This window comes from Hyperolius riggenbachi, chromosome 9 (genome assembly GCF_040937935.1).
Source record: "Hyperolius riggenbachi isolate aHypRig1 chromosome 9, aHypRig1.pri, whole genome shotgun sequence".
NCBI lineage: Eukaryota > Metazoa > Chordata > Amphibia > Anura > Hyperoliidae > Hyperolius > Hyperolius riggenbachi.
In genome coordinates, this window is record NC_090654.1 from 132,380,300 (window position 1) to 132,398,162 (window position 17,863).

Genomic DNA, 17,863 nt, shown 5'->3' on the forward strand with positions numbered 1-17,863 from the left:
TACTGCAGGCTGGCACCTATCTGACCTATACTGCAGGTTGGCACCTATCTAACCTATACTGCAGGCTGGCACCTATCTAACCTATACTGCAGGCTGGCACCTATCTAACCTATACTGCAGGCTGGCACCTATCTAACCTATACTGCAGGCTGGAACCTATCCAGTGGCGGCTCCAGGAATTTTTTTTAGGGGGTGCTATGTAGGTGCTGGACCAATTTGCGGGGGAGCTGATGACCTGCGACGCGCGAAGCGCGCCGCGGCAAAAAATGGGCGTGGCTACAACCTGCGGCGCGCGAAGCGCGCTGCGGCGAAAAAATGGGCGTGGTCATGACCGGATGAGGGCGGGGCTAACTGTAATTTAAAGTGAACCCAGGGTGAGAGTGATATGGTGGTTGCCATATTTATTTCCTTTTAAACAATTCTAGTTGCCTGGCAGCCCTGCTGATCTATTTGGCTGTAGTAGTGAACTGAATTACACCAGAAACAAGCATGCAGCTAATCTTGTCAGTTCTGACAATATTGTCAGAAACCCCTGACCTGCTGCATGCTTGTTCAGGGTCTATGGTTGAAAGAATTAGAGGCAGAGGACCAACACGGCAGCCAGGCAGCTGGTATTACTTAAAAGGAGATAAATATGGCAGCCTCAATATTATTCTCACCTCGGGTTCCCTTTAAAAGTGCAACGCAAAGACAGAGGGCCCAAGTTTTGGTGACCCTTTCTCCAGAAAATTCACATAATTGTGCAGGTTTTCTCAAGAAAATACACGTAATGTGAGCAGATTTTAACAAAAAACACGTCCAATGACCCCAATATGCACAATCGTTATCAGATATGACCCCAATATGCACAATCGTTATCAGATATGACCCCAATATGCACAATCGGTAGCAGATATGACCCCAATATGCACAATCGGTAGCAGATATGACCCCAATATGCACAATCGGTAGCAGATATGACCCCAATATGCACAATCCGTAGCAGAAATGACCCCAATATGCACAATCGGTAGCAGATATGACCCCAATATGCACAATCCGTAGCAGAAATGACCCCAATATGCACAATCCGTAGCAGATATGACCCCAATATGCACAATCCGTAGCAGATATGACCCCAATATGCACCACCTGAAAAAGAAAAGAAAAACCCATTTACTCACCTACAGCCAGAAGACCTTCTTTCCCGACCTCCTGTCCCGACCTCCTTGTGGCGCGCAGCGCCCGCGCGCCCACGATCCTCTTCCTTCCCGACGTCACGACGAGACTTCCTGCATGCAGAGAGCAGGGCTACGGGAAAATGGCCGCCCGAAGCCATGCACTGCAGACTCGAAGTCTGCAGAGCAGGGCTCCGGGCGGCCATCTTACCGTAGCCCTGCCTGCTGCTCCGTGCTGCCGCTGTGTGAACTGACTTGGCGTCTTTTAGACGCCTGAAGTCAGTTCACTCCAGGGGGTGCTTTGGGGGTGCTTGGACAATTCTAGGGGGTGCTCGAGCACCCCCTTGCACCCCCCTGGCGCCGCCCCTGAACCTATCTAACCTATACTGCAGGCTGGAACCTATCTAACCTATACTGCAGGCTGGCACCTATCTAACCTATACTGCAGGCTGGCACCTATCTAACCTATACTGCAGGCTGGCACCTATCTAACCTATACTGCAGGCACCTATCTAATCTATACTGCAGGGCACCTATCTAATCTATACTGCAGGGCACCTATCTAATCTATACTGCAGGGCACCTATCTAATCTATACTGCAGGGCACCTATCTAATCTATACTGCAGGGCACCACCCTACCTAATCTATACTGCAGGCACCTATCTAATATATACTGCGGGGTACCTACCTAACTAATCTATACTGCAGGCACCTTCCTATCTAATATGTACTGCAGGGCACCTACCTACCTATCTAATCTGTACTGCAGGGCACCTACCTGTCTAATCTATACTGCAGGCACCTATCTAATCTATACTGCAGGCACCTATCTAATATATACTGCAGGGCACCACCCTATCTAATCTATACTGCAGGCACCTATCTAATATGTACTGTGGGGTACCTACCTATCTAATCTATACTGCATGGTACCTACCTACCTACCTACCTACCTAATCTATACTGCAGGCACCTATCTAATTTATACTGCAGGCACCTATCTAATCTATACTGCAGGGCACCACCCTATCTAATCTATAATGCAGGCACCTATCTATTCTATACTGCAGGGTACCTACCTACCTATCTAATCTGTACTGCAGGGCACCTACCTGTCTAATCTATACTGCAGGCACCTATCTAATCTATACTGCAGGACACCTACCTATCTAATGTATACTGCGGGGCACCTACCTATCTAACCTATATTGGAGGCACCTACCTATCTAACCTATACAGAGTGTGCGCTTCCACAACATGTGTATCCACAGCATATGTCTCTAGGCCCCACATATGACACTCGCCCCAGGCCCCGCATACTCTAAGGCCACCTCTGCATGAGAGCGTGCAGCGGCCGCCCGTCAACAAAGTTCCAAAGACCTATACGAGGTGACGTCACCCAGAGGAGCAATTCCAAGTGAAGCCCAGCCGGGCGGAAGTGCAGTGAGTGGCCCGCTGAGTCTAACAAGCGGAAGTGACGTAGGCTGTACGAGGATGCCAGTGTGGGGGAAGTGCTTGGAAGGTTTGCCGATGGATTACACCCGGATTTGGAGTGGAAGCAATCTATGGGGGAAGGAACTGAGCATACTGCACTTTGAAAAATCTTTGCTAATAACGCTGACATTAAGGAACAGTTGTTGCTAAAGGAACTATTGGTGTCTTCTCTTTGAAGAAAGAGGAAAAAAAACAGACCTTTTATTAACTATTTTTAACTATCACCTTTTACTTTATATTAAAAAAAAAATTTTTTGCGGAGATATGCAAATTAAAGCGGTTTAACACCCAGCATTACAACTTTGCTTTAAAAGATTGCTTACAGCTTAGAAATTATTATGCCAGATTTTTTTTTAAGCAGAAATTCACTGAATGGGTTAAACGTGACATTTTAGTGTTGGATTTTACTAGGAATCCGCATCCGTTCTTATCTTTAGTTACAAATGTATCAATGTTTGGAATGCAAATAGACCTCTGAAAAGCCTGCCAGGGAAGCCCTCTTTGTTCTTTTAGAGAGGTGTTTGTTTATTACATTGTAAATAGATACATTTGTAACTAAACCTAAGCACGGAGGAGGAGTTCTAGCTAAATGCAGCACTAAAATGTCATGTTTAATCCATTCAGTGAATTTCTGCTAAAAAAAAAAATCTGGCATAATCGTTTCTAAGCTGTAAGCAATATTTTAAAGCAAAGTTGAAATGCTGGGTGTTAGACCACTTTAAGGAAACCGAGGGTCCCTTCGAGTAAGTTGTATATGTGGTATGAGTGAGTGAGTGAATGAAATTCATTAAAAACTTTGAATACATTTAAGAATAACAGCGCGTTAGATCGAAATAAATAAGCTCACAGCAAAGCACGTTAACCCCCTTCCTGATGCAAACCTCCCCTCCTGTTAATCCAATCCAGATACCCAACTTTACCTTGTAACCCTAACATATAAATCTAACCTCTCACTACCTTATCCTGAGTCCCTTCACAGACACTCACCATTTGACTTTTCCGTTAGTGCAAAACCCACTTCCTGTCTTTACAGTTAGCATTTCAGCTGTACATTAGCCAATGCCAACACTAGTGGTTGTAAGTAACTACACCTTTATCCCGGCACCAGAAACTCATTAGTAAGAGCTGCAAACACGACTCATCACAGCAACAGCATCAGACGTCTTCAGAGTTAGGAGTTTATTCAGTCAACAAATATACAATACAGTTCGTTACATCTTAGCAAAGCAGATTATTCTGTAGTAAGTCTTTTGCGTTACAGCTTCTTGTTTCCCTTGCCTGGAATTAGGTTACTTCTTATGTCTATCCTACGTTACATCTAACTACCAAGCCCGGAGGCTTACTATGTACAGCATACAGTTAGGTAAATTGACAAGACATAAATAAATAAGTAAAGGGTTCAAGCCAGCAAAGAGAAGAGGAGCCTCTCTGTAAACCGGCTGTTGGTTTTATACGAACCAGAAAGAGTTAAAATGTGACCTCATCTGAGCCATCCCCCCAAAACCTACAATTGGCTCAGACCCCTCGTGGTGTCATAATACCCACCTACTTGATTAATATTCTATGAGCCCCTTGTCCTACATACAAGAATGTTATATTTAGTAAATATTGGCCTCAGTTTTCCCAGTCTGAAAGTCTGTACAATTGAACAGATAGTGTTCCTGTCCTTCAGACGAGGACAATCTGCTTCTGGTAAAGGTCTTCATAATTTCTCTCCGATAAATTATGCTTAAAGAGACCCTGTGCAAATCAAGCCTTTCAACTAACTCAGTTCAAATAACTGAGTCCTACATATAATACTTAAATTATAACAATCCCCCTAAAAGGCTTGATCGGCAGATTCCTGCTTCTGAACCCAGCAGTACCTGGTTTCTTTTCTTTAGGTTTCACTTTTCGATGCTCGTGCTCACACACCTTCTCTGCACTAGGTGGTTATCCCTGGAAAAAAGGGCAAGACCTCTTGCCCTTCCTGTAACCAGGCTCTCTGGGAATGCCCTACTTCTAAGTCCCTCTATACAACATTCTCAGCATTTGCGTCACTTGCGTATCACTTACAAACTTGCATGATCACAGAAAAGTGAAACTTGTTTGTCTGTTAAGCATCGGAGCAGTGCCAGGTGTCTTCTAAAAGAACACCTTTATACAATCAGCTCCCTCATAGGTACTGCTACAACTTATACCCGTAACCCTGTATATCCCTTAATTTGGAAATATTGGTTCATGAGATTGTTGATGAGGCACCAATCTCTTAACCATGTTAATTTGTTTGCGTAATTTCACACATAAACCTCACCTGTGTAATGATGCCCAAAGTTGTCATCCTCATCACGACGACCAGTGGGTGTAGGAAGAAATTTTGAACTGCAGAGGCCCAGTCCGAGTGTCCCTGGAACATTGCCGGAAACAGATTCCACCAGGTCAGACTGGAACTGACCTGCTTATATCTGTGTTCAACCTCACCAAGATCACCTTTATCATGGTGAAATCTTACCTCTAACTTAGGGTTCTGTTTGTATAACCAGTTCGGCCTATCTGGACGAGCTTTCTCGTCCAGATAGGCACTGCATCTTCCCCTGCGTGGTGCGCGCGATCGGGCGCGCGCCCGCGCGCGTACCCGCCGCCCCCCGCTAGCCCCCCGATCAGTGAATGGGAATATAATTCCCATTCACCGATCTAACCTCCCCGCAGAAATACCGACGCTTTCTCTCCAGAGAGCGTGGTATTTCTGCCCCCAGGAAACAACTCCTCTGATCTTTAGTTCCTAGATGCGAAATCGTTCGCATCTAGGAATTTTTTCACTGTGGCCATCTTGTGGCCAAATAGTAAACTGCACCCACATACATTTTTAATTAAAGAAAACTATTATTTTACATGTAAAACAAACAGTTTCCCTCCCACACCAAAAATTACCCACATACATTTTTTATTAAAAAATAAATAAAAAAAAATACAATAAAAAAAAAACAAAAACAACATAAATAGTTACCCAAGGGTCTGAACTTTTTAAATATGCACGTCAAGAGAGTATGTTATTATATTATTTAAAATTATAAGCTTATAAATAGTGATGGACGCAAATTGAAAAAATGCACCTTTATTTCTAAATGAAATATCGGCACCATAAATTGTGATAGGGACATCGTTTAAATGGTGTAATAACCGGGACAGATAGGCATATAAAATACATGAGTTTTAATTACGGTAGCGTATATTAATTTCAAACTATAATGGCCTAAAACTGAGAAATAATGAATTTTTTTCATTTCTTTCTTAATCTTCCTGTTAAAATGGATTTAGAAAAAAATAATTCTTAGCAAAATGTAGCACCCAAAGAAAGCCTAATTAGTGCCGGAAAAAACAAGATCTAGATCAATTAATTGTGATAAGTAGCAATAAAGTTATAGGCGAATGAATGGGAGGTGAACGTTGCTCGGATGCATGAGATTTTCGGACTGCGGTGCTGAACCGGTTAACCGTTGTAACAAAGTGTGGTCGTCTTGTGTCAAAACCTGTACCCATTTGTCCCAAATGTACAGTATGAACGTCTGTACATTTGAACAGATAGTGTTCCTGTCCTTCGGACGAGGACAATCTGCTTCTGGTAAAGGTCTTCATAATTTCTCTCTGAGAAATTATGCTTAAAGAGACCCTGTGCAAATCAAGCCTTTCAACTAACTCAGTTCAAATAACTGAGGCCTATATATAATACTTGAATTATAACAGTGGTGAGCACTACAAGTAGCTACGAGTACGTAGTGGCTCAAAATCGAAATTTAAAATTAGATAGTGCTGCCTGTACCAGAGGAAGGATAACTTACCTACTCTGCCCCCTATAGCTGATGCGTTCCATTCACAGTCCACGTAACTCCCCTTCTTACAGGTTTAACCACTTAAGCCCAACTGGACGAGATTTCTCGTTCAGTTGGGCTGCGCGCACTCCCGTGGGTCGCGCGCGCCCCCGCTGCTGGCCGCTAGCCCACCGATCAGTGAAAGGGATTATAAATCCCTTTCGCTGATCGGACCCCACCGGAGAAAAGCCGACAGCGTCTCTTCAGACGCTGCGGCTTTTCTGAGCTCTGGTCTCCTTTCTTCTGCCTGGGAGCGAGATCGATCGCTCCCAGGACTTTTTGATTCTGGCCATCTTGTGGCCAAATAGCAAATTACACCTAAAATAAAAAGTTTTACAAGTAAACATATAAATATATAAAAAAAAAACCCTGTTTACCTCCCACACCAAAAAATACCCACATACAAGTTTAAATAAAAAAATAAATAAAATTACAATAATTAAAAAAAAAAAAAACATAAATAGTTACCTAAGGGTCTGAACTTTTGAAATATGCACGTCAAAGGAGTATATCAATATGATTTAATAAATTATGGGCTTCTAAACAGTGATGGACGCAAAACGGAAAAAATGCACCTTTATTTCCAAATAAAATATTGTCGCCATACATTGTGATAGGGACATAATTTTAACGGTGAAATACCCGGGGCATATGGGCAAATACAATACGTGAGTTTTAATTATGGAGGCATGTATTATTTTAAAACTATAATGGCTAAAAAAAATGAGAAATAATGAATTTTTTCCATTTTTTTCTCATTCTTCCTGTTAAAATGCATTTACAGTAAAGTGGCTCTTAGCAAAATATACCACCCACAGAAAGCCTAATTGGTGGCGGAAAAAACAAGATATAGATCAATGAATTGTGATGAGTAGTGATAAAGTTATTGGCAAATGAATGGGGGGTGAAAGTTGCTCGGATTGAAAAAAAATTTCAACCCTTCGGGCTTAAGTGGTTAAAGGAGGAAGTGGTGCAGTTATGTGAACTGCAAGTGGAATGCATCGGCTAAAGGTGGTGGCATAGGTAAGTTAACCCCCCCCCCCCCCCCCCCTCTGCCACAGTCAGCACTATGTAATTTAAATTTTAATTACGAGTAGCTACATGCTCACCGCTAGCTGTCACCACCAAATTAAAACCAACCAATTATGTGCCACCCTCTTTACCTCAAATGTAAGATACCAAATCTTTAGCACCAACACTTTGGCTGTGTAATAAGCCAAACACCAGTGTTTAACCCCCATTAGCAGAATCCACACCTGATTCCTTCAGTGCCAGCATTTTAGCTGTGTAATAGCCAGTGCCAAAGTGAACTGCTTGCTCCACTTACTGGATCTGATCATTTACTATTCCAAAATGTGACCTCCTACAGGAAAAAAGTTGATCATCCCATCACCCTGTTAAATCATAATTTCAGGGGGAACAGAGTGCTCTCACCTCTGAGAATGGTTTCAAAAGCCAGCTCCACATTGGTGGAATCCAGTGCAGATGTCTCTATAAACAGCAGTCCATTACTGTCTGGAAAACAGAAAAACATTAAAATGGGAGTACCTGTTTTTTTTGACATGCTCTTAAAGTAAACCTGAAGTGTAAATAAACTTATGAAATGATGATTTGTATGTGTAGTACAACTAATAGAACATAAATGAGTATCATGTTTTTCAGTACAGGTAAAGATAAGAAACTTCAGTTATCTGTGCAAAACAAAAACCGACAAACAAACACAGAACATTTATATTGCGCTTTTCTCCTGGCGGACTCAAAATCACCAGAGCTGCAGCCACTAGGACGCGCTCTATAGGCAGTAGCAGTGTTAAAGTGAACCGAGCATCATTTTTAACACCCAGGGCAGCTCTATAGCAAATAAAAAAATGCATTCTAAAAATGTGGTTTATTATTAAAAAAAAACAAACTTTAATTTTACCTTATTTTTTTACATCTAAGAGTTAAATTAGCCACTTTGTCCGACCGCAAAGGACCTGCGGTCCCTGAGCAGGAGATGGTGAAAACAGATAAGAAATTACCTCTTTAGACTTAATTGACCACAAACAAACCCCCATTGTACTTCAAACAGAAAACATCAGTTACAGTTGAAGAATGTCACACCTAGCCTGGATAACAGCACTTGTAAAACAGCAGGGGTTGAGCTTCTGAACAATGGCAGCCCTTGCAGCTATGTGAAGCCAAGAGCTGCTTGGATCCCTTTAAAGGGGATCCAAGCAGCTCTTGGCTTCACATAGCTGCAAGGGCTGCCATTGTTCAGAAGCTCAACCCCTGCTGTTTTACAACTGCTGTTGTCCAGGCTAGGTGTGACATTCTTCAACTGTAACTGATGTTTTCTGTTTGAAGTACAATGGGGGTTTGTTTGTGGTCAATTAAGTCTAAAGAGGTAATTTCTTATCTGTTTTCACCATCTCCTGCTCAGGGACCGCAGGTCCTTTGCGGTCTGACAAAGTGGCTAATTTAACTCTTAGATGTAAAAAAATGAGGTAAAATTAAAGTTTTTTTAATAATAAACCACATTTTTAGAATGCATTTTTTATTTGCTATAGAGCTGCCCTGGGTGTTAAAAATCATGCTCGGTTCACTTTAAGGAGACTAGCCAAAGGTCTCCTACTGAATAGGTGCTGGTTTACTGAACAGACAGAGCCGAGATTTGAACCCAGGTCTCCTGTGTCAGAGGCAGAGCCCTTAAAGAGAGTCTGAAGCACGAATTAATCTCGCTTCAGTGCTTATATTCTAAAACGCCGCTATCCCGCGGCTAAACGGGGGTCCCTTACCTCCCAAATCCCCTCTGTCTTTGCCGGGGATCTCTTCCGCATTGAGGCATGGCTAATGGCCGCAGCCCTGCCTCCACGCGCATCTGTCAGCGCGTATCTCCACCTCTCCCCCGCCCCTCTCAGTCTTCCTGAGGCGGCGATGCGCCGCTGATAGACGGCGCTGAGAGGCAGGGCTGCAGCCGTTAGCCCTGCCTCAACAGCAGCAAAATCTACGACCAAGTTGATCGTAGATTTTGCAGGGGGGGGGGGGGGGGGAGATTTGGGGGGGTAAGGGACCCCAGTTTAGCCGCGGGATAGCGGCGTTATAGCGGGGGCACACATGCCCCTGCTGAATATAAGCACTGAAGCGAGATTTATTCTCGCTTCAGTGTCTTTAACCACTACACTATCCAGCCACAGTTTCTAAGAGCTCTTGGACCCAACTTAGGTTGAAGGCAGTCCTGTTTTCTTAAAGGAATCATCAGGCAAAAAAAAAGAAAAAGGAGTTTCACTTACCTGGGGCCTCTACCAGCCCCATCCTGTGCCCTTGTACTCACTCACTGCTGCTCCAGTCCCCCGCTGCCAGCTAGTTTCGTTTTTGCCGACCTCAGGGTTGGCGGGCTGCCATGCGTACATTTGCATGCATTCCCACTGGTGCATGAACATTAACACATACATTTTACACATTAGTGGTACACATAAAATGTATGTGTTCATGTTCATGCACTAGCGGGAATGCATTCAAATTGTACACGTGGCGGCCCGCCAACGCCGAGGTTGGCAAAAATGAAACTAGCTGGCGGCGGGGGACCGGAGCAGCAGTGAGTGACTGCGAGGAAACAGGATGGCTGTATGGGGCTGGTAGAAGCCCCAGGTAAGTGAAACACTTTTTTTTTTTCCCCGATGACTCCTTTAAAGGAATACTAATCGATTCACATATTTTTTTTTCAATTGACACAGGAATTGTTTGGGAAGTGCTGCTAAGTACTGGTGTATACATTTTAGTAGCAACTGCTTTGTTTACTGTTATCAAAATACTTTCAAACTTTACTGACGCCAAAATGGACGGCAGGCAGCCATGAGGAGAGGGGAAATTCCCCTCACACTTGATCAGTTAACTCTATGGGCCTGATTCACAAAGCGATGCTAACAGTTAGCACGCTAGTGAAAAGACCTTTATCACACCTAAACTCAGTTTAGGCGTGAGAAGTTTAGGCGTGAGAAGTTTAGGCGTGAGAAGTTTAGGCGTGAGAAGTTTAGGCGTGAGAAGTTTAGGCGTGAGAAGTTTAGGCGTGAGAAGTTTAGGCGTGAGAAGTTTAAGTTCCAACTGCGTTAGCACCGCAGTGCACAGCTGATCAAAAGTTTTGCGCTAGCAAAGTCTGGTGCACTTCGCATAGAGTTTAATGGCGCTGCTTTGCGTGCAGGACTTTGCGCGCTATCTACACTTATCTAGACTTATCACGCCTAAACTGGCTTTTCACCAGCGTGGTGCAATGGTTATCACGCCTAAAGTCTCTAACTGGGTTAGCACCGCTTTGTGAATCGAGCCCAATGTGTAGCTCTGTGTGTGACAGAGAGAACAGCTGCAGCTTCTGTGTCCTGTGTTTCTGACTGAAGTGTCTGAAGAGAGCAGAGGAAATGTAACTAATTGTCACAGCTTTTCATACTGTTTTTGCTTTCAGAGTTTGATATTTTTGATATTTGATTTCTGTAGTCTGATATGCAACTCTGGCTGTGCATTGAAGCAGACACCCCTTCTGCAATTGATTTGTCCCAATATAGCTAAATCCTACCCTCAATGAATTACAGCTTTTGCCTCTGATATTTAACATGAAAAGTAGGAAAATGTTTACACAGCTACTTAGACATTATTTGTACATTGTCATTTTAGAACACTTGGGTATCGATAGTATTCCTTTAAGCACTTATCTAAATCTGTCTCTCACTGTGTCTTTGATGTATAAGGTTTTACTGTAGGGACATTCAAAATGCTCATTAGCTCTGCTCTGTTTTATAGTTTCAAAGTACAGAGTGTGGTTTGTAAATTGCAAATATGACATAATGATGCAAGGTAAAAAAAAAAAAAGCTATACATCTGAAAATAAAAAATATAGGAGTCTCTTTTCTTTGCGACTAATGCTCTATTAATTATCCATACTACACTTACAATTCATTATATCAAAGTTTATTTTCCGTGTCAGTGCCACTTTAAAGAGAATCTGAAGTGAAAATAAACTTATGAGATAATGAATTGTATGCGTAGTACAGCTAAGAAATAGTACATTAATAGCAAAGAAACAAGTCATAAATTGATTCCAGTACAGGAAGGGAAAATTCAGTTGTCTATACTTCTCGGAGCTCCAGGACCCAAATTAGGTCCCTGTTTTCTGGAGCACATACATCAAAAAACAGTGACAGACAGCTTCAGATAAGGTCTTTACTTCAGAAAAGTCCAAAGGGTCATACTCTGCAAACCGCAATCTGTATTTTGAACTATAAAACAGAGCAAACTACAAATATGACAATATAATGCAATGCTATAAAAAAGCAATAGAACTGAAAATAAAAACATGACTCATTTCTTTGCTACAAATGTTCTATTCTTATCTGTACTACACATACAATTCATCAGAAGTGTTTTTTTCACTTGTGTCACTTTAAGACAAAGACAATCAAAAATTACATTATTGTAGTAAATCACTGCAGAATCAGATAATTTCCTTACTTCAAGTGTCCCATCAGTCCCTAGTTCATAGCAACCACTAAGATCCATGTGATCCCTTTGCCTTGACTGCAGGTCATAAGAGTGCAACACGAAGACGTTTCGAATAGGAGTATACGTCGCATCACACACTATGAAGTGGGAGTGACCAGCCGATCAATGGCTCCCACTGCTGGAACACTGGGAAGATGCACAGGCAGACCAGATCATGCCAAGTGAGATACAAATGCTATTGCCCGACAACCGTAACTACTCAAGCCACCATTAAAGGGGAGACCGCTCCAGATTTTTTGATCACTCTGTCACATTGTAAGTGTGCGCTTTTAATGTCTCCCTTTCAGCTTTACTGCTGAATTAGATCATCTCCCTACTTTTAAGTGTACCTGAGATGAGCAGTAAAAAAAAAAAAAAAATTCATATATACCTGGGGCGTCACCCAGCCCCCTTCAGCCTGGTCGCTCCCTCGCCACCTTCTGGATGCTCCATTATCTGTCCCCAGTTGGGCCAGTCGGCGCATACGCAGTGCAGCCATGCATGCTCCCCGTTGCTCTCCCGCGGTCCGGAATGCTCAGTGCCAGCACAGAATGCTCCCTGTGATGGGAGCGTGGGGGGCCGTGCATGCACAATAAGCCCGCCTCCTAAAGTTACCAGGAGCGATAACAGAGCATACAGATGGTGGAGGACATAGGCGAGGGACGGATCAGTTCGAAGGGGGCAAGAGGAAACCCTAGGTATGTATGATTTTTCTTTTACTGTTCATCTCAGGTTCTCTTTAAGTGCCCCTTCAATACCTAGTTCATAGCAACCACTAAGTTTCTGATAGCAAAGGTTCATGTGATGCTTTTGTCTTGGCTGCAGGTCACAAGAGGGCAATACGAAGAAGTTTTGTATACGTCACATCACACTTGTAACAAATAATGCAACTTTTCAACACCCTTGTGTTGTGATCCTGTTTTTAGGAGGCGCACAGTACACAGTGGTAAAGTAGCCTAATGGTCAGACTCCATAAATAGCCTGAGAGGGACACCTGACTAGGCTTCCAGGAATGTTACTACAATGCATAACTATCGAAATACAACATTTAAGGAAAAAAAAATGTTTTAAGGTTGCATTCACAGTGCCACATTGCGGAGCTGCGTTATAAAGTCTTATAACGCAGCTTACTGCACTGCAATGATAATCCTATGGGCCGTTCACAGTGCGGCGTTATCGTCCTATTGAAAATGTTGCATTGTGCTAACTCACTGCTTGCAGTGCTTTACCTCTAAACGCAGACACGTTGCGACTTTAACGTTGCATTAAAATGCAACGCCCCATAATGAATATGCCCTAAAACTAAAAAGTCAGGATTACGCAACCATCACCCTTCAGAAATCCTGGTCAGCCGTTAGTGGTTACCTGCATACATCTTGGCTTCTTCCGCGGGCACCTCACGGGCTTCATCTGACAGGTCACATTTATTGCCCACTAGCATGACAATGATGCTGGCATCTGCGTGGTCATACAACTCCTTCAGCCAGCGTTCTATGCTGTCATAGGAGCCATGCTTGGTGATGTCATATACTAAAAGCGCACCAACTGCACCCCTATAGTAACTAGAGATGAATCAAGTATTAATGTGGAGCTCCATACAGCTGAATAAAATTCATGGAAAATAAATAAAGTGTGAAGATATAAGATAGAGGGCTACAGATTTATAACATGCAACTCAAATGGGGTTGTGAGACTAGTTAATTGTATGTAATTCTGCCTGCTAATGGCGACGTGGTGCTAATGCATAGGTTAGTTCCTACACATACCTAGGACGTCCGTAGAATTAAACAAATCTTCTGATTGGCTAGTAAGGATGTAACCACAGGCAACAACTGGTCAGTAGAGATGAGCGATTAATTTAACTAAAACTACGGGTATTTTTGTTTATTAATCGGACACAATCAGCAGGGCTGAAGGAGAATTATGCATGCAGCTGAACTGATTTGGGAGCTGCCGATTAATTTACCAGCAGTTTGGTTTGTTAACTAAACCAAGCTCCCAAATCATACAAGTAATTTTGACTTGAATGCAAATTTCATGCAGCTTGGAATTAGGCCAAGGGTGGGCAAAGATCTTTTGGGATTGCAGCCCACTGCATGCATGAGTCCTTGTCTCCCTCCCTCCGGACTTCTGTGGCCAGGAATAAGTGGGTGTAACTCACCCAATGGCTCGTTCCATCGGCAATCTACATGGTGACGGCAACGTCATGTGACACGCTGGTACGTATTGACGGCAGGTCACATGATGCCACTGCTGCCATGGAGATCGCCCCTGGAAAGAGAGATTGGGAGAGTTACTTCTTGTATGTGTACTGCACGTCATTTTTAAGGAAAGGCGGGAGGGAGAAGGGGAAAGGAGAGGAGTACCCGTGGGCCAAAGTTTGCCCAGGCCGAAAATAGACCAATCAAATGCACTTTCCCTCAATCCCAAATTGCATTCAAATTTATATGCAAGCTGGAATTATTTGCATCTCTACTGATGATTAGCCCCATGAAAAGTTCCAGGCCAGCCATGCTAATTCAGTTTCCAAGTAACTGGAAAAAAACAACAATTTATTCAAATTGACATTCTCCTTAAAAGGTGGACAGATTAGTCAGCACCAGCCAAAGCATGACCACAAGCTGAAGCTGCAGTGCTTTTTCCCAACTGTATCAGCCAGCTCATATTCATCAGGACTGTTCACAACCTTTCAATCTACCCGTTTAGGCAGGTTGACAGCACCTACGCTTTCTGCTTCCTCTAGGCAGGATGACACCGGGGAGCTACCATTCAACAGAATCCAGCGCACACTCCTGTGCATGTTTTTACTGTGGGAGTCACATTATCACTGAGTCTGCGCAGTGATCACATGGATTGTATAAATCAACGTATTCACAGCACCTTTGTTCCTGGTCCTTAATATGGATGCTCTGTGAGATGCAAATAATGCAGGATCGTGCAAAGTTATGCAGCTTGAGAATAGATTAACCAGATTTTGCCAAGGTCTCTCGCCAAATAAATCTGTGGTCATTTAGTGTGGGATTCACAGTTTTTGTTGAAAAAGTATAATGAAAACTGTATTATATATGGGGTTTATTTTAATTTTTACAAATTTTCCCCCTTTATAAACCTACAAAAATAAAATATTTATTTATATATACGACAACAAAATAAAGCTTCATCTGTCCCCAAAAAAGCAGCTCAAAATGTAGTTTGGCCATTTTTCACTGCTCTCACTCATCAGTATTTGCCGCCAGCAGTTAAGGTGCATACACACATCAGACTATAGTCTTTGGAAAATGAAAGATCACAGACCAATCTTACCACCCTTCATGTAGTATGAGAGCCATACTCTACACAGTCTTTTCTATGGAGCGGAACTCCACATCAGAAACAAATCTTTGCAAGATGCTGCACACACAGATGCTGTACAGACACAAAAGATCAGTATCTGCAAAAGATCTGTTCCTGCCAAAAATCCATTCCTGCAAATTGCAATGATAGTCTATGAGATCTGCAGATCAGCATACACACATGATTTAACTGACATTCATCTGCACATCAAGCAATCATCCACAGATCTGAAAATCCATCCTGGTGGATCTGTTCTGCAGATGAATGTCAGTTAAATCATGTGTGTATGCTGATCTGCAGATCTCATAGACTATCATTGCAATTTGCAGGAATAGATTTTTGGCAGGAACAGATCTTTTGCAGCTACAGATCTTTTGAGTGCGTGCAGCATGTTTGTGTGCAGCATCTTGCAAAGATTTTTTTCTGATGGGGAGTTCAGTTCCATAGAATAGACTGTGTAGAGTATGGCTCTCATACTACATGAAGGGTGGTAAGATTGGTCTGTGAGCTTTCATTTTCCAAAGACTATAGTCTGATTATGTGTCTGTACTGTGGTAGAGTGGCATCATGTGTAGGATGAGAATGCAAACATGCAGCTAAAGATCTTCAGATGAAGTTAAAGAGGTTCGTTTAAAGCTGAGTACACACGTACGATAACGATCGTTCGAAAACGACCGATAACGACAATCGGACCGATAATCGTGCATTCCAAATTTTCCAACGATCGTTTTTTTGGACGATAACGACCGTTATCGTTCAATCCGACCGATCCAACCCGGCGGATTTTTTCGAAAGATAAATCGTTCAATCGTTGCAGTGTGTACAAAGATCGTCCGATAATCATTATCTGTGGAGTAGTACGCATGTTCTTATTGCCTGTCATAACGTCACTTCCGTTTGCGCATACATTTTTTTTTCGTTCGTTGTTCAGTACTTTATACTTATATCGTTCACGTGTGTACACAATCGTTCATTACGAACGATCTTTTCGGTCTAATTTGAATATCGTGTAAACGTCACGAATCGTTCGTAACGAACGATCTTTATCGGACGTGTATACGAACCTTTACACTGATCATTTCACTCATCTCAGCAGTCCTCATATCGGCAGGCAAGCTTCCCATGAAATCACTGTGAAGCTCAGTGTCTACTTACGCAGATGTGATTGCTCTATAACGCTCCAGTCCTGCCGTGTCCCAGATCTGCGCCTTCACCAGCTGTCCATCCAACGTCATTGTGCGAGTGGAGAACTCCACCCCGATAGTGGTGCGACTGTCATGGTTGAACTCATTCCTGGTGAAGCGGGAGAGCAAGTTGGTCTTACCTACTCCAGACTCGCCAATCAACACCACTGCCGGAAATGAAAAAAAAATTGTAATGACATGATTATTTGTGGGAGCAGTATATACTGTACTGTGCAAAATTCAGCTGTGCTCATTAAAAAAAACAACTTTGTACCTGAATTGAAAGTAATATTACTTATCAAGAAACATTCCGGACACTGAAGGCAACAAAATTAAATTAGAATTTAGTTTCTGCAGCACTTGAGGACGGTTTGACACCTAAAACTATTTGTGTGCTGTATGCCAATGTGGATACAGTTCACGGCCAAGCCAGAGAGTTGTCTTTGTCTTTTTTGCTAGAACTTGGGGTCATCATCATCATCCTATACCTTTAAAGCAAACCTGTGAGGTTTGCAAACAAAAAAAAAATTGTTTGATACCCCAGTAGAGGGATGTCTCTGCATCCTCCAGAGGATTCCCCGTCCTCTTCCGCCAGGCTGTTTCAGGGTTGAGACCACCAAAGCTCACAGGAGCGCAACCACACTCTGCCTGTTCAGCAGAATGGACTAACTCGGGCTTCAACGGAATTGGGTCCTTGCTACTGGGCATGTGCAAGCCATGGACAAGAGCTTGTCAATGGTCTTTGGGGGGAGGGGGGTGCAACGCTGGAACAGCCTGTTGGAGGAGGATGGTTCTAGATGGCTGAGCAGGATTGGGGGGGGGGGGGGGCAAGCCTTTTTAGGATTTAGGCTTCCCCCTCATGAAGGTAAGAACTCCCCAGGGGCTCATTTTTTTATTGTTACAGATTCTCCAGCAGTGGCTGGATAGTGTGCTGGTTAGGGGCTCTGCCTCTGACACAGCAGATCAGGGTTTGAATACTTCTCTTCCTGTTCAGTAAGCCAGCACCTATTCAGTAGGAGACTTTGGGCAAGACTCCTTAACACTGCTACTGCCTTTAGAGTGCACCGTAGTGCCTGAAGCTCTGGCACTTTGAGTCCGCCAGGAGAAAAGCACAATATAAATGTTGTTATTTGTCTTTAACGCAATAAAGCGTTACTTCTCCCAAAGGCAATTAAATAGGTTTCTAGACCACTGCTAGCCACAATATACTGTAGATTTAAAACAGTTACCCTTCATAGCAATAATTATAACACTTACAACAGAATATGTTTATGTAAACATATATTCCTTTAGTGATATACAAAAATTGCATATAACAGTTATAATAAGCAATC

The 17,863-nt window shown here is 42.9% G+C and overlaps 1 protein-coding gene across 1 annotated transcript in view; it reads right to left on the reverse strand.

Annotated features, from left to right (window-relative positions):
- The window catches only part of RAB25 (RAB25, member RAS oncogene family), a 39,973-nt gene that overhangs the window by 6,111 nt on the left and 15,999 nt on the right, over nucleotides 1–17,863 (reverse strand). The window contains exons 2-4 of the mRNA XM_068253526.1: nucleotides 16,501–16,696; nucleotides 13,378–13,574; nucleotides 7,936–8,016 (exon numbers count right to left, since the gene is read on the reverse strand). Coding sequence (XP_068109627.1) covers nucleotides 7,936–8,016; nucleotides 13,378–13,574; nucleotides 16,501–16,696 — 474 coding nt within the window. The remainder of the gene's footprint in view (nucleotides 1–7,935; nucleotides 8,017–13,377; nucleotides 13,575–16,500; nucleotides 16,697–17,863) is intronic.